This window comes from Excalfactoria chinensis, chromosome 3 (assembly GCF_039878825.1).
Source record: "Excalfactoria chinensis isolate bCotChi1 chromosome 3, bCotChi1.hap2, whole genome shotgun sequence".
Lineage (NCBI taxonomy): Eukaryota > Metazoa > Chordata > Aves > Galliformes > Phasianidae > Excalfactoria > Excalfactoria chinensis.
This window is the reverse complement of record NC_092827.1, coordinates 37381120-37406284: the sequence shown is the minus strand read 5'-3', so window position 1 is coordinate 37406284 and position 25165 is coordinate 37381120. Positions and strand designations below refer to the sequence as shown.

Here is a 25165-nt window from a genome sequence, read left to right as displayed (position 1 = left end):
GAGAACTCCTTTGTCTTATTTGCTGCCCTACTGTAACATTTAGCAGAATCTCATCATGACACTGCTGCCAGTCTCCCTTCCTGCCTGTACTTTGCTGCCTGTAGCACGCAGCAGCCCCAGCTCTATGAAGAAGGAGCTGTGCCAGCAGCTCACTAAGGGCCCCAGGAGCGCAGTAGGGTTTGGAGGGAGCGACCTCCAAGAAGGAGGACTTTGCTGTTTCGTGCTGTGGTTGGGCACCGGTATGTGATGGCGGGTGTCCTTCATCTCAGCCGCGGGGTAGCACACCGGGCCTCGCTCCTCGGTGAGGAGCCCAACAGCGCATCCCCTCTCACGGCCGCGAGGATCCCTCCCCAACCGCACCCTTCGTGCAGGGCTCGGCTCGGCACCGGCTGGACGCGTCCCCGCGCTCAGGGCGGCGGCTGCCCCCATCAGGCCGCTCGGCGCACCGCCGCCAGCCCCGCGCAGCCGCGCCGCAAGGGCGGGAGGGGGGCCGGCAGCCGGCGGAGCCGCCCGGCCGGGCAGGGCTGCCGCGGGGCCGGGCCGGAGAGGAGCGGGGGATGCGGGGCACGGGCGCAGCATGCTGTGGGGAGTCGGGCTGGCGGCGCCTCGCTCCTGCGTGGCGGACCTGAGCCGCAACCGCAGCCTGTCGCTGGGCTGGTGCGCGGGGCCCGAGGAGCCGCCGCCCGCGCTCTATGGGGGCGAGCTGGTCGCCTTCCCGCTGGCGGGCGCGGGGGCGGGCGGCACCATGGCGGCGCTGGGCTCGGACTCGTGGTGGAAGAAGACGCTGTACCTGACGGGCGGCGCGCTGCTGGCCGCCGCCGCCTACCTGCTCCACGAGCTGCTGGCCATCCGGTGAGCGGGGTGCGGGATGGGGGCGCCTCGGCGCCCCGCGATGCCCCGCAGCCATTTTGCGTTACCTGGCGCAGGGGCGCGGTACGTCCCGGAGGCCCGGCGTCCTGCCTCGGGGCCGGGCGCCGCGGGGAAGGGTGGAGCGGGGGCGTCGGCCGGCGGCGCCGTGCCCTCTGCGGCGATGGCGGGCGGCGGCTGCCCCGGGTGGGATGGGATGCGACGGGAAAGCGGGGACGGAGGGCTGCGCGGAGCTGCTCGGAGCGGGGTCGGCGTGGGCCGAGGGGCGGTGAGCCGGATGGTGCCGGGAGCGGGACGGGGCCGCGGGGCCTGGGTCTCATCGCCGCTCCTCTTACGGGCGTCTGTGGCAGCTTCCCGTGGTACCCAACGTGGGAGCAGCCGGGTTGCCGCAGCGGCGACAGTGCCTTGTAGCGGCCCTCGGTCTGACGAATAAAACATGACGGTCATCCATGACGGGAGGATGCGTGTTTTGCATCAGCTGGGATTTCTCCTCTGTGTATTTAAAACGCTGATTTATGATGCACCCCGTTTGTTTGTTTTTGTTTTGTTTTCTGTCAGGAAAGAGCAGGAGATTGATTCCAAAGATGCTATCATACTGCACCAGTTTTCGAGGCCCAATAATGGTGTTCCCAGTCTGTCACCTTTCTGCCTGAAAATGGAAACGTACCTAAGGATGGCTGACCTACCCTACCAGGTACATCCGTACAGTTCTTCTTTATGCCGCAGCTCATTGTAGTCTGTATTCCCCACAGTCTTTCTCATGCAGAGATATGTAAATATGTATGTACCCCTGTGTGGGTAGATGGCAGCTCTCTTGTCTCTGGTGAAATTTGATGTATAAGCTTTAAAGTTACCACATGAATGTGGTTGATCTAGAATGGCTCTAACGTTAAGTGGTAAAGCAAAACGAATGGTGGAAGTTAACTTGTTTGGAAACGATGAAGTAGGAGAACAGCCTGCAGTTCACTGAATGATACCGTAAAACTGAAAGACAGTGTTACATGGCCTTTGAATTTGTCCATGCTGAAGAGAACAAGGTGGGGAGGCTTCAGCTTCTTGTTTTCTGGAGCGTTTCACCCTGGTGCCCTCCTGGGAAGACATGCCTCTCTTCTGCTTTGCCTGGCGTCACTGTGGCTTCCTCTCCCACGTGGGAAAACGGGGTTGCTGTGCAGGCCTGTTCAGCCGTGATGCTTTGAGTTGGGTGCGTGCTGTCTGGTGGTGCCACCTGGCAGGTTGTGCAGAAAACAAACTCTTTGAGACATGAGTTGGGTCTTTTTGCTGTTTGTATAAAGCGTTGAGGTCACTGCAGGTGTCATATTTATTGTTGCTGTTGTACTGAGGATCTTAGGTGGAAGAAACCTCTCTTTTTCCCCCAAGTTATGTAGGTTTGGGCTCTTACTTTGCCTCAGATGGTCTGAGCTGCGTCTGAGTTGCATGCTTACCTTGGTTGGGTTCAAGTCGCTTTTTTCTGCTGCATATCCAGGTATTATGAAGAATGTTTTGATCGAATCTGGTCTTTTGTAGAGGAAAACAAACTGTTTGAGGACTTGATTTTGTATTTGTGATCGATGCTCATCCACATTCATACGTGGTTAAGCTCCCTTATTTCAGATGTGAGAGAAAGTCTTAATTAGTACGTTTTGCTTAAGCACTAAAAAGCATACATTTCAATGTTTATTATATTAAGATTTAATGGCTTTTGAACAAGGCACTTCAGAGCAGCTAAAAGGGAATTGGACCAGATGGCCTCTGGAGGTCCCTTCCAACCTCAGCCTTCTATGGTTCTGTGAGAACAGCCGGGATGCAGCCAGAGACATGCTGTGGGTCATCACCTTCCTGGGCAGGGGCTGCTTAGAAGGAGGAGCATGAAGCTGGGCTGTATTTTCAAAATGTTTGATGCTTTTCTTCATAAAGCTCATATGAAAGGAGCCCGTTGCGAGTGTTTGTGGAAGCCTTTTTGGTGTTCCTTGATTTCCTTGTGACTGTTAAGATTCAGCTATTTCCATAATCGGATGAGTGTTTGCACAGCAGCAGTGTGCTGTTTTCATACCAGCTCTGTGAAAATGGCAGAGATGGCAGCCTCTGTGAGAGGAAACATGAGCAAAAGTAAAGCGTTAGCTACAGTAATTGAAAATGTAGAGGCTAATTTCTTCTGGAGAGTACTGTAAAATTACCCCAGAAGAGCCCTGTGCTGCGTGGCTTACCATTTCCTCTATAAATGAGGTTCTCAGGAGCTTTGTAGCCTGCAAAGCACTATGAGGCACGAGGGTGTTTTTTTTAATGACAGCACCAAAGCTTTCCTGCTTTGCAGCTGGACCAGCTTTCAAGTGGAAAATTGGTAAATATTTGATGGCAATTAGGAGCAGCCGTAAGAATACTGAGGTTTCCATCCTAAAAATACCCACTTGAGAACAGCAGATACAGCAACTATAGAACTGAGATTTGTCCTGAGATAGAGGTTTTCTCAGGTCATTGCGAGACATCCCCTGATTAGTTTGATCAATGCCATGAAACAGGAAAATCCTCCAACAGTTTTTTGGTTGTCTTTTTTTTTTTCTGTGTTTACCCCAAACCGACTTTCCTCAAAGAACTTTAGCCATCGCTTGCATTCTTTTAAGTGTAACATTAATGCAACACTAACGCAACATTTCACGTGATGCATTTATGTGTGTGGATGTGGGTGGATAAGAAGAATCTGCTTTGTCTGGGTTGCAAATAACACAGACTGCAGTAATTGTATGTAATAAGCACATCTTCCAGTCACAGAACATCAGTATTTGTGCACAGGAAGGTAAATCTCATACTGAAGGTGTGATGTAGACTTGCTGCTCTCTATTTGGTTTCAGGTGTTGGGCAGTTTTGTGTTTCTCTCATTGATCAGAGCAGTTACCTGCACGTGCAGATGGGCTGGATTCTGCTGCTTTGTTCATCCAGGCTTGGATGCAGTAGTTCAGACATTACATAATCCAATATTCCTGCTGTAAGATTTGCTTGGGCAGAAGTCCCAGAGAAGGTGGTGACCGGAAGGTTTTGTTTTCCCAGCAGCGTTTCCCATTCCTTCTGTTTTGATCTGAAAGGGTTGAGCTTCTGGGAGCGGCCACACGTGGGTAGCGGTTGCACACCCTTGTTTTAAGCACCAGCCAGGAGGATGTGCATTCAGGCTAAGCTGGAGCCTCTGGTGCGTGGTGACCCTCTTCATCTTCAATGAAAAAATACGTATAAAATATGTTATTACTGCTGTACAAGTGTTATGTGGAGGAGACGTGCCAGTGTTGAGCAGCTGTCTAGTGCTGTGCTGGGCAGCAGGGCTGTGCCTTCATAGATCCAATTATAAAAACTGTGTGTGAAGGTATACAAAACTTCTGTATAAAAGTTAAAAAAAAATAGCTGACCTGTGTGAAAAGATGGATTTCCCTCCTGCCTGGTGCAGGAATGATGTGTCTTTGTACTGTGGGTTCATGATTATGTTTTACCCTCAGAGATACTACAGCTGTCTGATACAGGCAGTGAATTTGGATGCCCTGTTCCTAAAGGCACTCAAGGCCAGGTTGGATGGGGCCCTGGGCAGCCTGACCTAGTGGGTAGTAGCCCTACCCATGGCAGGGGACTTGGAACTCCGTGATCTTTAGGATCGTTTCCAACCTAAGCCGTTCTATGATTCTATGAATGAGCATCTTTAATGTGCTTCTAACATGAAAAGTGCTGCTCTGTGTGAGAGCCAAATTTAGGCGTGATTCCTGTGATTAAAAACTTGTTTAGAATGATGGACCCGATCTTCCGGGAGATCCGAGTGTCCCCATCCCCTTAAATAACCCAAGTCCTTAAATAATGTTAAATCACATGGCATCTAATAGAAATGCGTGCAACGCATTGCGGGACCTGGAAATAATTATTTTGGGTTTTTCATATTGTTCAAAGCTGTTGTTCCGAATGAATAGCTGCAGTTATCCTGGAGTGTTGATTCAGAAATAACATTGCTTTTGAAAATACAGAAAGATATTAAAAAAAGCCTTATTCTCATTGAAATGGAATCTGAAGGGCCTTTTTTTTTTTTGTCTGTCTGTTTGTTTGTTTACCTGCTTTTTTTTCTTAGAACTATTTTGATGGAAAACTTTCCCCTCAAGGAAAAATGCCTTGGATTGAATACAATCACAAAAAGGTGTCTGGCACTGAGTTCATTATTGACTTTTTGGAAGAGAAACTTGGAGTGAATTTAAATAAAAACCTTGGTCCGCGAGAAAGAGCCGTTTCCAGAGCTGTGACAAAGATGGTGGAGGAGCACTTCTATTGGTAAGCTTGCATGGAAAGGCTGGCTGTGTTCTTCTGTCACACCTGTACTGTTTGTCTAGAAGTGAATACTTATTTTGTCTCGGATACCCCGCTATTAATTACAGCTTTTTTCACTGTGGAAAATTGCTGCTCCTTTCTGCTTGTGTTGGAATGAGTCAGGAGTAACTCCCCCGAGAGCTGCAGTGATATGTAGGCAAGGTAAGGAGTCGGCATTGCAGTAAGGAGCAGCAGTGGGCTGTCTGTCTGTCCTCTTTGTATGACCTCCATACAGAAGAAGCCTCGTTAAAACCCTAGATGGCTGAAAAGAGTAGAGGTGAAAGAGGGGAAACAAAATCTAGTGTTTGGAGCGAGTCTGAAATATTATGGATATCCTTACAGTTATTGGTTTTAATTATCTGTATGTGTGATTACAGTATGGATTACTGCCCCATTACTCCCGTGAGTAAGTATTGTTGGCATCAGTGCCTGTTGATAAGATACAGTACTAGTTGTGGTATCCCAAGAAGATCAAATATGGGTGTGAATGGAAAACCTAAATATAGCTTTGCTGATACTTCGTGCATTTTACTGACAGCTCTGAATGTAGTGTCTGTGACTTTTGTTTTTTATGCTTCCTGTTCCCCCACCCCAACTTTTCAGTCCTTTTTTTTCCCAAGTGTCCTTTCCTGACTGTATGTAACTAGAATACATTTACCATTCTTCCTTTCATCTTCTTATAGAAGATCAGCAGCAGCATGTGCACGCATGGTATTTTGAATCATTTGTAGCATTTCCTGAGGTCAGCTATTCATTCAGTAGCATTCAGTAGTTTAAATGATCTGATCTGGGAATGTAATCCCTGGCTTCCCAGAAGTGTGTGTGACTTTCACTGGTGAGACCTATCTGCAGTGACTTCTCAGCAATCTGGCTGCAGCTCTCTGACTCCAGTAGTCTGCAAGTGTGATTTCTTTGTTTTGTTGGTTCTTTTTCCCCCATAGTTTTAGCTGCCAGAGGGAAGATGCGGCCTTTAGATCCCTTAATGCTCCATCTCTTTACCTAAGTGTATTGATTGTTTCATTGTCCACAGACTTAACCGCTTTTAATGTAACATTACTGATGACAAACTTGCACAGCTCTTGTGTGTCTGAATTATAGATTGCTCTTTCCTTGGTGAAGCCATTGGATGACGATCCATGTTCCCACTGAGCTCAGTCAGCGCTGCTGGCCATGAAATAGGGGTCACATGCATGGGACACAGGTACTGCAGATCCAGGTGCTGAGCTGGGGCTGAAGTAGATAGACAAAGCAAGTGTGCATCGTGCTAGTTCTCTATACTAGGCCTGAGCCAGAGTAATAGAGCTTCATGCTGCTATAACTCTTAATAACAGGTCTGACCATCCTGTAGTTAAACGTGATAAAATTAGGCAGTAGCTGTGCAGAGCTTCGCACAGGTTCCGAGCCTTCCCATTTCCCACCAGGAGCTGGGGGTCTGTTTGTGATGTCCTCAGGTCCCCTCAGGGGGAACTCACAACAGTCATGGCCTTTCTGCAGAAAATTTATAAACCAAGCCTCCAAAGCAGTGACATAAAATGTGATTAATACAGCTTCATTGCCAGCAGCATGCAATGTAATTTCATCATAAATAAGTAATGCTGTATTACATCAATTGAATGAACAAGCAAAGAACATCCTGTGGATTAGCTCTGTGGATGGAGCTAATCTGTGTGGGTGCTCAGCATCCTCCTGAAATGTTTAGCCTCTGCGGAACTGATTGCATATCTTTGGCTGCACTTCTGATTGCTTAGTAGCCCTTAAAGGTGGAAATTGTTGCTCTGGCTGGAGCTGAGAGCAATGTAGGACTGTTGAGAACCTCTTCCCTAGGCTGCGGTGCCCGGCAGAAAGCCAGTGAGTGATTGAACATGCCTATTTTAGTGCTGAGATTAGAGCTTGTCTCCAAGATGCATAAGACTGGTGCTGGAGCTTCTGTCCCTGGAGGAAGCTATAATTGTCAGGCTTTTGCTATGTTTAAATCAGCAAAAGAAGATACCTTATAGCCTCGGTGGGGCTGAGGTTGAGTCAGTAGGGAAGAAATAGGAGCAGGCTGGTTCTGTGCTCCGGGAGCTGGGCCTGAGGTCCTGGTTGTGGGCAGGCTTCTGTCATCTCCCCATGGCTTGTGCTGGGTCACCTCCACTGTCTGCATTGACTGCCAGGGGCTCTTGGAAACCTGTTAAAGGCATTACATTGGTTGCCCTTGTTGTCAAACACGAGCGATTTGTCAATATACACACACACACACATACATACCTACGTTCGTTTCGTACTTTGTCCTTAAGAAGTCCATGTAAACTTCACTAATGTATTGGATGTTTGAAGGACAGGAGGAGCATGGCATGATAATGCAAACGACTGACAGATATCCAAACTTGCCAGGTACTAAACAATACATGTTTAACATCAAGCCAAGTATAAGAGTGACATCTCTCATGCTGTTGAAAATGATGATGCTTGAATACCACTGGTGGCTTAAAGGCCCTTCTCTCTGAGAAGTCGCAGAGCGGGTAAGGTAAGATTTGTAGAAGGAATTTATTAGAATCCTTTTCTGTATCAATAAATTCCACTCTGCACAGGATTTTGATGAGCAAAATAACCGCCAGTTCTCATCCTTGTGAGCATCCCCCTTCCCCCCCTTCTTTTTTCTCTTTTTTCTTCATGAGTTACTTGGGGGATAATCAAGCAAGCTGTTCCTGATGAGTCACTTTCTCTCCTTTCTCTCTGTCTTCTGATATATGTATTGAGGCCAGAGCTGCTGTTGCATTTATACTTCAGATTTGCTTCACCCCTGTTGCATTTTGTTAATGCATTATGGTCTTATTTATATTCTTAAGAATTCACATATATCCTGGCACAAATGGAGGTGCTAATATTTCCCAAAATGACATAAAATAACGTCACATACGTTCTGAACTACAGTCAGTTTTTATAGTTAGTGTTTATAACTGTGCTGAATTAGGTTATGTAGAAAACTTGATTTCTTTTGTTATTTTTATAATACTCTGCTAATGTAGTCTAAACAGAGGAACGGTGGCTGGAATTAAGCACAGAGGAGAATGTTTTGGTGAAAAGTGCAACTAAATCAATCTGAGTTGAATATAATTATTTTAACGAAGTGCTTTTAAAGCTAGTTTTAAAAAGATGTTTAGCTGTGCCTCTGAATCCAGCCCTACCATTTTCTTTGCTTTTGCATGCTCAGAAGCCTAACGTTATAGGCATAAACTGAGTGTGTGTCTGTTCAGTTGTCTTTGTTGCTCACATAAATTTGAGATTTGGGACGTGCAACAACTTTACTCACTCAGAGTGACGGGCACACATCCAATATTGGACTTGATGGTGTAGCCAAGGCAGGGTTACCTAAATCTGGTTCTGTTTAACTCTTAACTGGCCTCAGTTTCTTCCAGACCCAACAACTTTCTCCTCCAGAACGAGCAAGTGAGTGTTATGGAAATGTACTTTTGTTTTACAGCACAGGCTAATTAGTTCTGTAGGAAACCTTATTTGTGCTGTCTGGTGGAACTGAGGTTGTCCCAGATGTGGTTGATGGCTCGGTGCGATGCCGGCTCACTGGTGGAGTCAGGGTGAATGATAGTCATGGCAGGTCTGGAGGGTGTGCTGACGGTGTGTGACTGGGATGATTTTTCAGAAATGCTCCAGCAGTCTCCTTTCTGCTTCCTTGCTTTGTCTTGCCTTGTTTTTCTTGCTACCCCTCTGTGGTGAGCTCCACTGTGCTAAAGCAATTACAGTAGTGTTGCAGAATGGCCAGTGAGTGAAGCTGTTGAGATCCATGCTGGCGGATGAGGGTCTTCTAGTGACATGCACAGCTGTGCTAGTAAAGAGCAGGTTTTTGCAGTTTACTTGAGTAAATAGTATGAGCAATCGCTGTCACACACAGATAATAGTTTAATTATTCCCTATGGTTCACATCCAGACCAGGTTCCTTCTTCAAAGCTGTATTTGTCTGAAGGACTTTGTCCTCAAAAGTTGGTGGGTTTGGTATTTCAGTACCCTCTGCTTGCTGGCTTTGTGTTCTCCTTAACTGTTGGTGCTCCTTTCTAAATCCAAGCCTGTTTCAAACTCTGTGAAAACTGGCCCAAAGGCTTTAGTTGGTTCATCTGATTTGAATGCTAAGGATTGTGCAACATCTCCATTCAGAACATCAGTGAGATGTTGCTGTTATACAAATGCAGCACAGGATGTCTTGGCGAAACTTGATGAGAATAAAAGAAGTCCAAAATAACGCAGGTACGGTTCTGTTCTTTATTCTTCATGCAGTTGCACTGAAACCTGCACGGGCCCCACTGTTGCTGAATTTAATGAAACCGATCTGAGCAGAAGGTATTGTCCTGCAGGGGACCAATTTTAAGGCAATTAAAATGTGTTTTATCCTCTCAGGGAGAGTATAGTACATTTGAGTTTTAAGTGGCTTCTTTTTTCAGCTGTTATGCCAAATATGTTCTCTTTACCTCATGTTATTAGTAATTTAAATAAGGAGTGTATGGAAATGTAAAGATCGGAGCATTTTCATGGTGTTAAAAGTAGTTGCTCCCTGATGGTAGTGCTAAATTCAGCTTCTGGTCATGGTATACTGGAGTTTGAGAAAGTATACGTGTGAAAAAATGCAGGAGGTCTGTTTTTTCCCTCTTATTTTGAATTAGTTGATCCATATAGGCATAAAGAGAGTGTGATTAGAAATATGTACAAAGATAAAAACTTAAGTCATGTTACTAATTAAAAAAACATAATTTCCAGCCATAGCAGAAATGGAAGCATTTAATTATTAAACACCATTCAATATTTTATGTACACGTATTTGCAACTTTTGATATTCCAACTTCTCTATCAAGCTTCTTTAGTCTATGAAATCACCAAGGTTGGGAAAGACCTGCAAAATCATCCAGTCCAACCATTCACCCGTCACTAATAGTTCTCACTATACCACGTCCCTCAGCACAATATCCAAACATTCCTTGAACACCTCCAGGGTCAGTGACTCCACCACCTCCTTGGGCAGCCCATTCCAGTGCCTGACCACTCTTATGGAAAAGTGGTATTTCCTAATGTCCAGCCTGAATTTCCCCTGGTGGAGATTCAAGTCCTCATGAACCTTTTTTCATACAATTCAAGTGTGTAGGCCTACTTCTAACTTTTTCAGTTTGGAAATACATAATGGAACATGGCTATAAATTCCCAATCACAGAATCACAGAATGACCCGGGTTGGAAGGGACCTCAAGGATCATGTAGTTCCAACCCCCCTGCCTAGCAGGGCCACCAAACATACGCCTTTACTAGATCAGGTTGCCCAGAGCCCTGTCCAACCTGGTCTTGAACACCTCCAAGGACGGGGCATCCACAACCTCCCTGGGCAGCCTGTTCCAGGGCCTAACCACTCTCCTAGTAAAGAACTTCCCCCTAACATCCAACCTAAATCTTCCCTCTTTTAACTTAAAACCATTTCCCCTAGTCCTGCTATTATCAGCCCTTTTGAAGAGTTTACTCCCCTCCTGGGAGTAAGTTCCCTTCAGGTATTGAAAGGCTGCAATGAAGTAATTCCCAATGTTAGACCCTTGGCTTCTTGCATTTGTCACATCTACTTAGAGATGTCTTCAGCTCTTCTTTCAGTATCCCTTGAACTTGTGACAGAAGTTGTATGGTCTCTCCTTTCCTCAGAATGCCCTATGTCAGAAGGTGCTATATATTAGAAAAGTTAACATAGCAACAAATGACCTTTGCCTACAGTATTAGTAAAGAATAAAAAATATGTAGCCGCTAAGACAAATTTTGATGAAAAGATCTTCTGAAGTAATACTTTGGCCATTTAATGAAGTTGAGGTCCAGCCTGAATATCAATATGTCAATCAATATATCAATGAATATCAAATATATCCTCTTACAAATATATCAGTGGTAAGGGGAGAACCAAGGAAAATGTCCACCCCTTACTTGATGCAGCGGGGAATGTGACCACTGAGGACAAGGAGAAGGCTGAGGTCCTCAATGCCTTCTTTACATCTGCTTTTAATGGGCAGATCAGTTATCCTCAGGGCACTTTACACCCTAATCTGGAAGTCTGGGATGGAATGCAGAATACACCCCCAGTGATTCAGGTGGTGTTGATCTGCCTGAGGGTGGGAGGCCCATCAGAGGGATCTGGATAGGCTGGATCGCTGGTTTGAGGTGAATGGGATGAGGTTCAACAAGGCCAAATGTGGGGTCCTGCACTTCGGCCGCACTAACCCCATGCAGCGCTATAGGCTTGGGGATGAGTGGTTGGATGACTGTGAAGAGGAAAGGGACCTGGGGGTGTTGATTAGTGCTCGGCTGAATGTGAGCCAACAGTGTGCCCAGGTGGCCAAGAAGGCCAACAGCATCCTGACCTGTATAAGACATAGTGTGACCAGCAGGAGTAGAGAGGTAACCATGCCCCTGTACTCAGCTCTGGTGAGGCCCGCATCTCAAGTACTGTGTTTTGTTTTGGGCTCCTCACTACAAGAAAGACATTGAGGCCCTGGAACGTGTCCAGAGAAGGGCAACAAAACTTGTGAGGGGTCTGGAGCACAAGTCTTATTGGGAACGGCTCAGGAAGCTGAGATTGTTCAGCCTGGAGGAGGCTCAGGGACAGCTTCCTGAAGGGAGGTTGTGATGAGCAGGGGCTTGGCCTCTTCTCCCAGGCAACAAACAGGACCCGAGGAAATGGCCACAAGTTGTACCAGAAGAGTTTTAGACTGGACATAAGAAGGAACTTTTTTCTCTCAGAGAGTGGTCAGGCCCAGGGAGGTGGTGGAGTCACCATCCCTGGCAGCGTTCAAGAGGCGTCTGGATGAGGAGCTACCAGAGACGGTTTAGTGGTTTGCTATAGGTTTAGTGGTTTGCTATAGCTATGGTAATGGGAGGATGGATTGACTAGATAGATGATCTTGTAGGTCCTTTCCAACCTTGTGATTCTATGATTCTGAAATAAAGCAGAAGCCTTCAGAAAGGTATCTTACGTAAGATCAACATCTTCACTGAGGGAAAGAAAATTCAGATGAGAACTAATCTGGTAGGTACAACCAGCTTTTTTTCCCCTTATAAAGATTATGTCATGGTTAATCTATGAAGAGAGCAGAGATCTTTTTGAAGAATCACTGCTGCAATATTTATGTTGGTGCAAAGTACTGCTGAAACTTAGCCAAGCAGTGATAGAATGCAAGGAGAACAGGCCGGTGGGAAAGGCTGCTTTCTTCCTCCGTTTTCCTCTGTTTTCCCTAGCTCTGTGCTCTCTGGGCACTGTGCTGTTATAACTTGGTGTTTGCATCCTTGCAGGACTCTAGCTTATTGCCAATGGGTGGAAAACCTTCATGAGACGCAAAAGATGATTTCAGTTTACGGCCCCCTCAGTGATTTGCTGAAGTGGATTCTCTGCCATCTGACCAAAGGGATAGTGAAGCGGGAGATGTACGGTCACGGAATTGGCCGCTTCTCTGAGGAGGAGATGTACACGCTGATGGAAAAGGACATGCGGACTCTAGCAAGCCTCCTGGGTAATGTACCACAAACCACACTCCTTCTCCTTGTGCCTCAGTGTGAAATGGCCATAAGTCAGCCTGGTCACAGGCACAAATAATCTCACTTGCTATCAGGTGGAGTTCACACAACTGCTGTTCCCCGGTGCCACCTTCACTCTTGGGGGGATGGGTTTCTTTCCTTGCTCTTTGTTACCAAACTGCCTTTCTAGGAGGGTAAACAGGTTTTTTCTCTGGGCACTGAGTATTTCTATCTGGAGGAGCAGAATGTGGCCATTTGAAAGCCCTTTGCAGTAGCTACTTTCAGTTGGATGTTGCTGCGTCTGTTTGGTGTTAAAAGCTTCATTTAAAGCTGCTGGTGGGAGATGGGTCTGTGTTGTCAAAATGGATGGTTTTAAGCTTGCTGGTTGTTGTGGGTGGACAGTGCAGATTGTCTTAAGGTTGACCTCCCTCAGCCAGAACCATGCAAACCTCATTTCTGTGATGTAGCTCAGGCTGAAGTCTGAACTAAAACTGTCTGCACTGTGCATTTCACTTTCAGTCTGTTGAGAGCTAACTGTACTATGCTTTTGTGTAAAGATGGGTATTCTGAGGAGTTCATCTGGGGCACAGTATCTCTTACTTTGAGCTTATCCCTCCCTTGGACCAGAATCCAAGAAGTGGAGCTGCTGTGGTTTGTTGTTCGCTGTTACGATCATTTAAGTGTTGGTTGGAGAGGGGAAAGAGAGGGTCTTCCCTGCCCAGTCCTGGCTCCTGCACTCATCCTGTGCTCAGAAAAGAGGACTGCCTAATTGTGAGGTGATTGGGAGGAGGAAGGGTGAAGGGAGCCAAGTAGAAGGTAAAAATGAGTGCTTGCCAAGCAATGGAGGGATGTGAAATGCTTTTGTTCTTCCAGGGTGTTTGGGAAAGAAAATTGCAAAGGACCTAGAGGGAGCTGTGCAAGTTTACTGAAATGCAAGGAGCTGCTGGGTTGCAAGCACAGTGAAAAAGGACTGATGGTGATGGACAGTGGGTGAGGGGGAGATTTGTTGGCACTCCTTTCTCTGCCAGCTCTTTCTCATGATGTATCTTATTAGTTTAAAATAAAAGGTTGTTTAAGAAAAATCATAGATTTTCTTTTGAAGAAGCACTGTTTTTGGAGGCCAACGGGTCAGAAGATTTCTGATGCTGAAGATGCAGCTGCTTTCATTAGTAATTGGGTGGCAGATGTTAATCATCAAAATCTGTTCAAAATTTGCCCAGATTCAAATTGGAGGATGCATGGTCTCAGCCTTCAGGCAGATGTTCTTTTTAGTCCTTCCTGCCCTCCCTGGGCTGCTTGTGCCATCTCCTGCGAAGATAAATGCTGTGATTAAACCATTTATTTCACTCTTGTTTTTGCTTGGAAAAATGGCTGGGAATCCTCAGACCTCTCTGTAGGATTTGTTTTTTATTGGTTGGAAATAATTCTTCGTTCTCTGGGTAGACCTTCTCCTCCCTGCTCCTACACCTCCATTTGTGTTTTCACAGTATGTGTTGCTTGTGATGGCAAAGGATGTGAAGGGCAGTCATAGAGCTGACAAACTGGGCCACATCTGCTTTTTTTTTACTGTGTGGTGCATATGTTACTTTTTTTGTTGCTTTTATATTTACTTCCAGGTTATTGATGAGAAGGTTGTGCCTTGTGTATTTTAAGAAGGTTTGATGGGTACCTGCTGTGTTATGGTTACTTTACTACATTACTAGCTGAATATCGTACATTTCATTTTTATCTTCCCTTCTGAAATGAATGTTGTATTAGTCAGTGTACAGTTACTATCACAGAATTGTAAGGGTTGGAAGGGACCTCTAGAGATCATCGAGTCCAATCTCCCTGCCAAAGCAGGTTCCCTACAGCACGTCGCACAGGTAGGCGTCCAGGCGGGTCTTGAATATCTCCAGAGAAGGAGACTCCACCACCTCCCTGGGCAGATGTTTGCCTACTATGTTTGCCACTGTGATTGTTGGTGTGTTTCCCTGCTCTTCGGTAATTGCCTTGACTTGCCATTAACACCAACTTGCTTTCTCCATCTGTTCTTGGCTGGGTCTAGGTACCCTTGGCCTTGGGTCATATCCTGAGCTGGGGGCAGGAGGCGAGTGAGAGTCACTGCCAGGCTGGATGGGGCAACCTGGTCTAGAGGGAGGTGTCCCTGCCTATAGTAGGGGATTGGAACTAGTAAGGTCCTTTCTAACCCAGATCATTCCATGATTCTATGACTTTCAGTCTGACTGAAGGCTCTCCTCATTCACAGGTTTGATTTGCAACCTGCTGTTGTTGCAGTGGACTTGCTTCCCAGAGCAACATTATGTATTGAGACTCAGACCCAGTTGAGCAGTCCTAAATTTATAGTGTTGTCAGGTAAAATGGGATTTTACACAGCATATTACTGTGGTTTAGGGACCTGTTTTTGAGCAGTGTTTGAGATCAATGACCGCAGAGCAACACATAAATACAGAAAGTACACAACATTTACCCAGTACGTAGTCGTCAGAGAATATGTTGATGCAGTTCTGAAAGAGCTGGGGAGAGTTAACTCCATTTCTGAATCACATTTGACATGCTGTGGGAAGTTATTACTTGTTATTTCTGTGTACTGCATTGCTACATCATGGTGCTGAGGGATAACAGCCTTCGCAGATTTTGCTGCATTTTACTGGTGGACAGTTTTTCTAAACTCATTTAATAACCCTAACATTTAATAACCTGCTGAATTACAGGCAGCTTCTGGCATACAGGGGAAGAATATCCTGGGGAGATGGGGTAACTGGATTTGAAGAATTCAATTACACACAATATTTCACAGGGTTTATAGCACTTTGGGCAAGGGCAGGGACAACACAGCCATCTAACCTGACCTCTGAAGTGCCACATGATTCACTTTTCTTTCCTTCTTTGCTCCAGGTCTAATGTCTATGCTGGGGAAGCAAGCAATCCTGGATGTGTTCTTGTGAATGATGTCTTTAAAGATGATACTCTTCTCAGTCTTCTTTATCTTGTAGATTGAAGGAAGACATCTCCCTATTAAAATGTCTTGCTGTTGTATTTACAGGTGACAAAAAGTACATTATGGGACCAAACCTTTCCACTGTTGATGCCACAGTTTTTGGTCATCTGGCACAGGCAATGTGGACACTACCTGGGACTAGACCAGAGAGACTAATCAAAGGTAAGAAGTTTAAAGTGATCTCTGACAAAAAATGAACTTTTGGTGGCATTTGCTGTGTTTAAGTGTGGAACATTTTGTAGGATTTTTGTAGGACTGCAGGAGTACTTCAGCTGTATCATGAATCATAAGCTGTTCTCATATTTGATATAGCATTTCTATTCTGTAATTTGTTGTTGTTGTTGTTGTTAAGCTCTTGTTTGTTTTCTATTTAATGCTTTGTGTGGTAGTTGTTTCTATTCCTGTATTTGATCTTTTCCCTGCTTGACGTAGCAAAGGCTGAATGTTTTTAAGGGATGAATGCTGGGTAAAGTATTAGAAGCAGTGAGAAAAATTCTGCTGAGCTAAATAGTTTCATTGATAGTAGAACTGCAAATACTGTTGTCCCACTGAAATGTAAGCTTTTGCTGTTATTAAGGACACTGGGCAAGAAGAAGAATCCAGTCTGCCTTTGGAGTAAAATGAATTAGAAACCAATATACCGTATCTCCTTCCTCTCATCTCTTTATTATTCCTTGTGGAGAGGAATTGGCAGATGAAAGTCTGGTGGAAGACCTTGGCATCACTTTATAGAATAAACATAGGGTGAAAAATGGAAAGAACCGTGGAGGAAGAGGATGTGAAATAGCTGTGAAAGGAATGAATCTGATCCATAGACCTACTGTGTTTAAGAGGTAGCCACTGAGGCAACAGTTTGGATTTTCTCATTACTAAAGCTTTGATTTGGGGAAAAACATACTTGTGATCAAGGGTTTGTGATTTGTGGGTCATAAATAGTCTGTACAGTAAAACCCTTGATTGTCTGAAGAGTTACAGATAGAATTCTGAAAGGTCCATTGGTTTTAAGAACAACTATGATTGAAATACTTTGTGTCTGACAAAAATGAACAGAGGGTAATAGATGTAAGCTCAGGAGCAGTAATGGATGATGCTCCGTACCTATCCAGCTATTCATGCTGTGATATGCTGTGAGTGCAGGTTTCACGTACACCTTCATTTTCCACTTAATATGCTATTATTTCGTTGTTGATTGAAGTTTTTTTGTTATTTCTTCTCTCTAAGCACACATATATGTATCTGCACATGGCCTGATGCACCTGTGCGTGCTAGGAATGCTGGAGGTGAATCAGAAAAGAAACAAGCCCATGAATTTATCTTGCAGGCAATGCTGCCATCTGGCGGTAAAGAGAGAAAACATCCAAATTCACTGTGTTTTAACAAATGAGTCAGCTGTATGCAGAGTTGAGTTCAGATCTGTCTTTATAAACTAAGTTTACAGCCAATCAGCAAGAGTTTTGCTAGGAACAACTTACAGTATTAGTATGTTTTCTTGCTTTATTTCTGTTGAGGTTGAATTTGGGATGTTTGTTTCACTACATGCTTATATGTTCCTTTCAGTGTAGCCTTTCTTATTCTACATACGTTAATAGTATCTGTAGTAAGTTATGTGAAAATTATAAAGAGCCACAAGGAGGATTGACTGGATCTCGGTGTTTTGAGACAAGGCTCATAACCTGCATAGATTGTTTCCAAACAGTGCCAAATCATCTGATAGGTTACAGTTTTGTTGACAGAATATACTTACTGGAATGTTTTGTGCTGTGTTTCAGGTGAACTCATTAACCTTGCTATGTATTGTGAAAGAATAAGGAGGAAATTCTGGCCAGAATGGCACCATGATGACGATAACACTCTGTATGAATCTGAGGAAAGCAGTGATGCAAGCAAGACTCACTCCCCCTTGCAGGACTTCAGTTTTTATTCAAGGACAGAAACATTTGATGAGGAAGGGAACAGTATTTCTCATACTCCTGACACAGATTACACTGGACACTCCCTTTTTGATTCAGATGTGGACATGGATGACTACAGAGATCACGAACAATGCAAATGATGAGTACAAGCATCTCTTGTTTTGCAGACAAGCTGTTTTTTGGGATCAGTTGGATTTATTTTCTGCTCCATGTTGGGAGAAGGTTGGTACCACCTCCAACAGACCATTGTGCTTGACTTGGCTGTCATGTGCTACCTGGACTATCTCAACCTTATTTCATTTTGTGTAACTGTACAGATGGAACCAAGGTAAAGAGTTATTTAAAACATGCAGTGGGTAGACTAGAGGTCCAGAGGACAACAGTGACTTTCGATCTACATTCTTGCTCCCATTGAAAAACAGATCCTGCAAGCGAGTGGGAGAAACCTCTAGGAGGTGGAGCATTTATAAGAGCTGATTTCTGTTGATATCTTTACAGGAATGGGTCAAGGACAAAAGTGGAAGAGGCATTACTGGCACACCTTTCTCATGTGGAAGAAAATGATTGATGCTGATTTGATGCAGTTTCAGGAAAGCTTTGATTGCTACCTGCAGTCTGTGTGATTATGGAGTGTTTGCAGGAATGAACTGCTCCTGGTTCTTTCAGAGACAGACAAGGAAGGCAGGAGGAAAACATGTTCCTACAGAAGGGAGCATTTTAGCATTTCTTGTTCTTTGCAGAAGGTTGAAATCACTGTTCTAGAATATTTTTATTCCGAAGAAGAAAATCAGTTTTAATGTATAATCACCTACACGCTGATCTGGGAAGTGTGTTGGCCAAAACCTGGCTTCAGGCCCTTAAATTTCTTCTGTGTTTTTGAATTATTACTATGTTTGTACTTCCTGCCACCGGCTGTTATCTGCTACTGATGCTTGAGAAATAGGATTCATTACTGAAAGCCTGGAGCACCTCAGCAGTGGGTGCTTTGTGCTCTTTACACAAAGACACATCAAACCTTTAAAGTTTGCAAAAGAACCTGAGGTGTTTTTAGGTGTGAGGTGCTGTGTAAATGTTATCCTGCAATCAAATGCTTTAGAGCTGGCTAGGACGGTGGACGTTTGCTGGCTTATAATGCACAGCTCCTAAAGGCAGTGTGTGGGAGCGAGCTATGAGAAGATGGTGGTGTCAGTGTGGATTCTGTGAGGATTTCCAGGAGCTCAGATAGTGACTACAGTTGATCATAAGGCCTCCTTGGTGGCATACTTGTGAATCTGGAGAACCAAAGCAGGAGTAGCTGCACAGGTGCTGATGTGTTCTGGTGTTGATATGAAGATAAGAACGGATCCCACCTGTTTGAAGTTAAGCGTCTACACCTGTGTTGCTTGGTAGTGTATGGTTGATTTTAATTAGGGAGAAAGCATATGGAAATTACAGATGGCTCTGGTCTTTGTAGACTCCAAAATCAGGTTTTGCCTGCATAAGTTGGTGGTAGTATGTAGAAATTAGTTAAATTTTTCTCACTGAGTTACAGTTCCATGAACCACGATCTCTCAGCAGAAATTTTATTGTATGTTGATTCTGAGAATAGGCAGGATGCAACTACTTGGTGATGTTTGTTGCTGATGGTCCTAGTAGTCTGGAGCTTGAACTAACTCTAGCTTTCAAAGAATGTGTCCCTTTCCTGCACTGTTGAGTGTCTTTGACAGGAAGATGCTTATTGTGGGGGACACCCAGCTAGCCACGGCTCTGCAAGCAGAGGGGACAAGGCTGCAGTGAATTCCTGTGTCTCTTCCATGTCTGAGAGCTACTGCAGTGAGAGTAGGCAGTTTGGTCTGAGGTGAGCACAAACTTGCATCTGTTTTCTAAATTTCTGACACCTTTGCTTGACGCTGTGCTCCAGCCTCTATAATCACATGCAAGTCTCTATTGTCATGTTTGCAAAAGCAAAATGAACCAAAGCTGAGGAGGGGGAAGGTATAATCCAGTTACCTGGGACCCTTCTTAAGAAACTAAGCACAGGAACAGGTCACAAGGACATGAGTCTTGGGCTTGAAAGCACAAGGGGCAATGGTCTGACATGTCTGTGAAACTTTGCAGGTAAGTCAGGGCAGATGCAAACATTTAGGTACCGGTATTTTGGATAAAAAGCATCTAAATTAAGAAGCTTCTCTTCAAAAATACTGATATTTTGGGAATTCTGGTAGAGACATTCTCATTTGTTTATCCATCTTTTCAGCATTAGGAGTGTGTGTTTCTGGGTATGGAGCCCCTGCTTGCACCAGATGAATCCCAGCAATGAGTCATGGTTATTAAAAGACCAGCCTGAGTTCAATGAACAGAGTCATGTTTATAATTTTCCTGGGCTGACAGGTCTGTCAGTGGCAGCGATGCTTGGGGCATCCCAAAAGGCAAACTGATCAGAAGCCAGTGATGTAATTTTACCCTTTCATGTGGAAGCAGTTGCATTTGGATATCGCATGGTGATACGTGGCAGTGGGCACAGAAATTGGCATCACTGCTGTGTTACAAAGCTGGTGTCATGTTGTGGTCTTCTACGTCTGAAAGTTTTCTTGGTGGGTGACCAGTGCTTTGTTCCTAGAATTGCTTCTGTGATGCATCTGGTACTGTACATAGCAGGACATGTGTATGCATATACACACACACATACGCTATTGAAAATATATTTGTGCATATATAAAAATATGTGAATGAATATATGTGTATGGATGTTCTAGTGCCAAAAGGAGCAGTATGGTGAGAAATAATTTGAGGATTCATCCTCAGCAGAGCCTTGACTTCGCTTTGGTTAGTGTGGTGGTGGGCTTTGTTGCAGAAATGTGAAACACAGAGTGGATCTGAAGGGGCTGTGGAGGGGGAAGGAACCTTTTGTTGTCAGCTGATATTTTTTTTCAGTGATGTAATGAGTTGGGTGAATGTATTTTGTAGCATGTCACATGCCTTCCATTTCTTAGGAACTACTCAGGTTATTTTAGAGAAGTTACTCAGTAAGTAGCTTTCTCCTTATGACAGCTATTGTGGGTACTGTGTTTCCGTGTTTGGCTGTGTTTCAAACTAGAGGTGAAATTATAAACAGCATTTATTTAGGAATTTGTATGTACAGTATTTTGCCAAGGGCTGGTAGTAAATCCTTGAGTTCATTTATCCTGTCGAGAAACAAATACTTACTGTTAGACCTGTGTTAAGGATTTAATCTGAGCCTTTCTTTTTTGGAAGCTGGCCTTGGCAAAATATTCATGGGGGAAAAATGTTAAGAAAAAGAAATTGCTTTGTTAACATCCATGAAAAAGTGCTAGATCGTCTTGGTTTGCATGGTGGTAGAGTGGACAAGAGTTGTCTTCAACAAAACTGGAACACACTTCAGTTTTCAACGTTTTGCTAAAAGGGCAACGTTTCCTTAGTCCTGCAAAGGTTTTCTCCCTTTTTTAAATCTCCATGCTTGAGGGGCTGTGCAGACCCTACAGTTTGTCTGAGAGCATCTTAGAATCACATAGTTGGAAGGGACCCATGAGGATCACCGAGTCCAAAACCTGGCTCCACACAGCACTACCCAGAATTCAAACCTTGTGGCTGAGAGCTTTGTCTTAATGCTTCCTGACTTCTGTCTGCTCAGGACTGTGCCCACTGCCCTGGGCAGCCTGTTCCATGCACCTGGTGAGGAACCTTTCCCTAGCCTCACTCTCACCCTCCCCTGATGTAGCTTCATGGCTCTTTATTTCCGTTGGGCTCTTCATTCATTATGGTGTGCCCAGGTGGCCAAGAGGGCCAGTGGCATCCTGGTCTGCTTTAGAAATAGTGTGGCCAGCAGGAGCAGGGAGGTAATCATCCCCCTGTACTCAGCACTAGTGAAGCCACACCTCGAGTACTTTGTTTGGTTTTAGGCCCCTCACTACAAAAAAGACACTGAGGCCCTGGAACATGTCCAGAGAAGGGCAACGAAACTGGTGAGGAGTCTGGAGCACAAGTCTTATGAGGAGCAGCTGAGGGAGTGGGATTGTTTAATCTGGAGAAGAGGAGGTGCAGAGGAGACCTCATTGCGCTCTGAAGGGAGGGTGTGATGAGAAGGGGTTTGGCCTCTTCTCCCAGGCAACAGACAGGACCCAGGGAAATGGCTGCAAGCTGTACCAGAAGAAATTTAGATTAGACATAAGGGAAAACTCGCAGAGAGTGGTCAGGCACTGGAATGGCTGCTCAGGGAGGTGGTAGAGTCGCTGTCCCTGGCAGTGTTCAAGAGGCATCTAGATGAGGAGCTACAAGATATGGGTTGTTGGCTTGTGGTAGCAATGGTAATGGGAGGACAGTTGGGCTAGATGATCTTGTAGGTCCTTTCCAACCTTGTGATTCTATGTTTTTATTTTGTCTTCTTTTTTTTCTCCCTCTCTCTCCCCCAATTAAAATCACAGTGGAAGTCCATGGCAAGCACCCTGCAGGCCCTGACCATGGTCCTGCCGGCCCTGACCATGGTGCTGCAGGGGGGAGGAAATCAGGTGTCACTGCAGTGCTGAAACCTGAGACAGCCTGGGAGTGCTGACTGCCTGCTGTGTGAGGTATGAGGGCCTTTTGAAGCTGAAGGGTGGAAGAGACCATGATGTGCCTTTGTGTCATGGTGATGCTGACCCTGCAGGGTTTCTCACTGACTAGGGACTTCTTGCGGGGCAGCATTAGAAAGGGTTCAGGAGCCTCTGTCATGAGAGCCGTGTGCGTGGGAGGTGCTGGAGACCAGACGAGGTGCTGGAGACCAGACATGGTGCTGGTCCCAGCCATGACTGCGGGCTGACCTGGCAGAGTGGTGAGCATGGGAGTAGGCAGTATGTGTGAGGGGCCTTATTCATGAGTAGGAAGTGGATCTTTGTCTTCACTATGGGACAGTGTGACCACACCATTTTGTTTTTTTCTTATTTTGAATGCTGCCAAATACTGAGTATTGTATTTATTTCCATAATTCTTCTGTGAGGGAATGATAATTGGTCTTCTTTTCTTCATTTGACGAATGGGAATTAAAAAAATACTCTGTGTTCACCCTGTAGTTAAATTTAAAACAGCCTGTTTTGTGGTTTTTTTTTTTTTTTTTTTTTTTTTTTTTTTTTTTTTTTTTTTTTTTAACTGTGAATTGCAGTGTTTGATTGCATAACACTCTGCTGTGTCAGGATGGATTTGTGTGTCCATGTCAGCATTGCTGGCTCTGTCAGCAGAGCTCACTGTTACCAAGTGAGGAGACAGATGCTGGGCTGTATAGGTCCTACAGAAATCGTACAAATGTGGCGCTTGATTTAAGAACCAAACCAAACCTGATGTTTCAGATCTGGAGGACTGTTCCCATCCAATTACAACACTGCAAGTCACACATTTTGATCTTTAAAACCTTGGCAGTGTCCCTCCAGATCTGTATTCTGTTTGAAGAAATATTGCCTGAAATATTTCTGTAGCAATAGTTCAGGCACAAATTTCCTTTTGTCAGCGATGTCTGCTCAAGTAATCATGACAGCTTCATACTGTTTTCATTGAAAGGGTTGTATCTGTCAGATACTGAGCCGTACAAAAATATTGCCTTCTGGAAAAGTGTGTTATGTGCAGATTTATGCAGGGCGGCTCACCAAGCAAAATTTCTGTGGCAGGGGATAAATTCAAGTGGGTCTTGTCCTTAGATGTTTGAAGACTTTGAGTCTGTTTCCTGACAAGTAGCTACTTATTCTACCCCCCTCGTCACCAAATACTGCAAAATTATAAATCAGGCCTATAATCAATCAAAATAAAGCAAATTATGCTCTTTAAATGCAGAGTTAAGCTGAACAGCCCTGTAGCTGGTATATGGAAATGGATATACATAGTGTGGGGGTGAGTCATGCACATACCTATCAGTGGCTGTGATCTGGAGGAACATTCAAGCTGCACTGTTTGATCTGTAGACAAGGAGGACTAAAGGTACCCTTGAATGACCACACTACTTCTCAGCAGCATATTAGTGCTGTCGTATCCATCTGTGCTTCAGTTGCTTGTTACCACTGAGGAGGTAGTGGAGGGGCTTCCTTAACGCTGCTGCTCAGCTGGGGCTGCTGCTGCTCTGTTGTCCTGTACCCATGCTGTGTTCTGTGTCCTTGTGACAAAGGACAAGGATCTCTTTTGGTCTGGTTTCTTTACACGGCACTGTAGTGACTGCAGCTTCCTTCTGATGGTGCCCAGTGGGGTGTGTGGGCCATCGTGACCCACTGGTGCCCAGTCAAGGGGAGATCTTCTCCATCACCCCATACTGTGTGGGCCTCCTGTGTGAGGGTGCAATGGGTGCGTGGATTTTCAGGCTAGTGACCCCAGTCTTTACAGCTTCACCTTAGCTGAGAAAAGCGTTGTAGCATGGATCAGCTCTGTCTCAGCAATTTTGGGCAGTGCTCTCTGATGGCTATTGTGAAGAGCTTTTCTTGCACGCCTTCCCTGTACGCGCTAACACGAAGAACTTCTCAGCAGAGATTTTCACACGTCCCTGAGGTGTTTGGAATGAAATGGGATGTCTGTGTGCAGTATGGGAATCTTAATTGATGAAAACGTTCAGTGAGTCACTGTGGTGCTGAGCTGTGAGTACTGCATCCTGTTTGCCCAGCTGGCAGATTCTGAGGCCAGAGATAGTTATGGGCATTGAGTGTGACTCATACATAAAAAGGATCCTAGAATTTCATCGTAACAATTTCCACATCCACCTCAGCAAACTTAAGCAGAAATAGAGCATCTGCTTCTGAGAGGCTGTTCAGTTTCTGCGGAACAGCAAGATCCTGCCCCTTTGAAGTCACTGTCAGAAGTGCCATTGGCTTCAGATGGGCCAGAGGTTTCCAATTGGGCTTCCAAGTGACCCAGAAATTACCACTTCTCTCAATCCTCTGTCTGGGTCACTTGGAAGCCTTCTTGTAGAAATTTACTTCACTGGGGCTGTTCACTAGAGGAAGGCAAACAAGATGTGATACTGGCTGGTTCTTTTTTAAACTCTTAAAAAATAATAATAATAAAAAATATCTTTTAAAGCTTCACTGATTGCAATGATATTGTCACTGGGCACAGTGTTTGCATATGCTCTTCTCTTGTGTTTTAATTTGTTCTTAAAGAGTGGTCTTCTCTTGACTGTACAAGTTTTTATTTTTCAGAATACTTGAAGAATGCGGGCCTCAAAGTTTTAACCTTCAGGGTACAAAATCAGCCAAGAACAAACCATATACGGGTGGGTATAGGGGAGGGCTGTATCCAGCTCTGTACGGCGTACAAGGTTTTCCTAACAAAGTCGAGTAACACATTGCTAAATGAGGACTTTGATGCTGTAGCTGCATTATGTTGTTTGTTGATGAATTCACAAGACATACGTTATTTTAGCACTGTTATTACTACTAGTTTACAAAGCCATATCTAAAATTGTACACTTAATTGTAACATAACTTTAAACTGTGTACTGTGTTGATTCCTGTATGTATATATGAAAATCTGTATATTTTGTCTTTATGCCATATGTCATTGGTGTGTAAATTACAAGTAATGGATCT

General features: G+C 44.8%; 1 protein-coding gene across 1 annotated transcript; it reads left to right on the top strand.

The window, feature by feature from the left end:
* Nucleotides 1–503: 503 nt before the first annotated feature.
* FAXC (failed axon connections homolog, metaxin like GST domain containing) lies at nt 504–25165 on the top strand. Its single transcript, XM_072332253.1, has 6 exons — nt 504–852; nt 1426–1561; nt 4961–5157; nt 12495–12712; nt 15763–15879; nt 17487–25165. Exons 1-6 carry the CDS (start codon nt 578–580, stop codon nt 17768–17770), a joined length of 1227 nt encoding a protein of 408 aa, XP_072188354.1. The 5' UTR covers nt 504–577; the 3' UTR covers nt 17771–25165.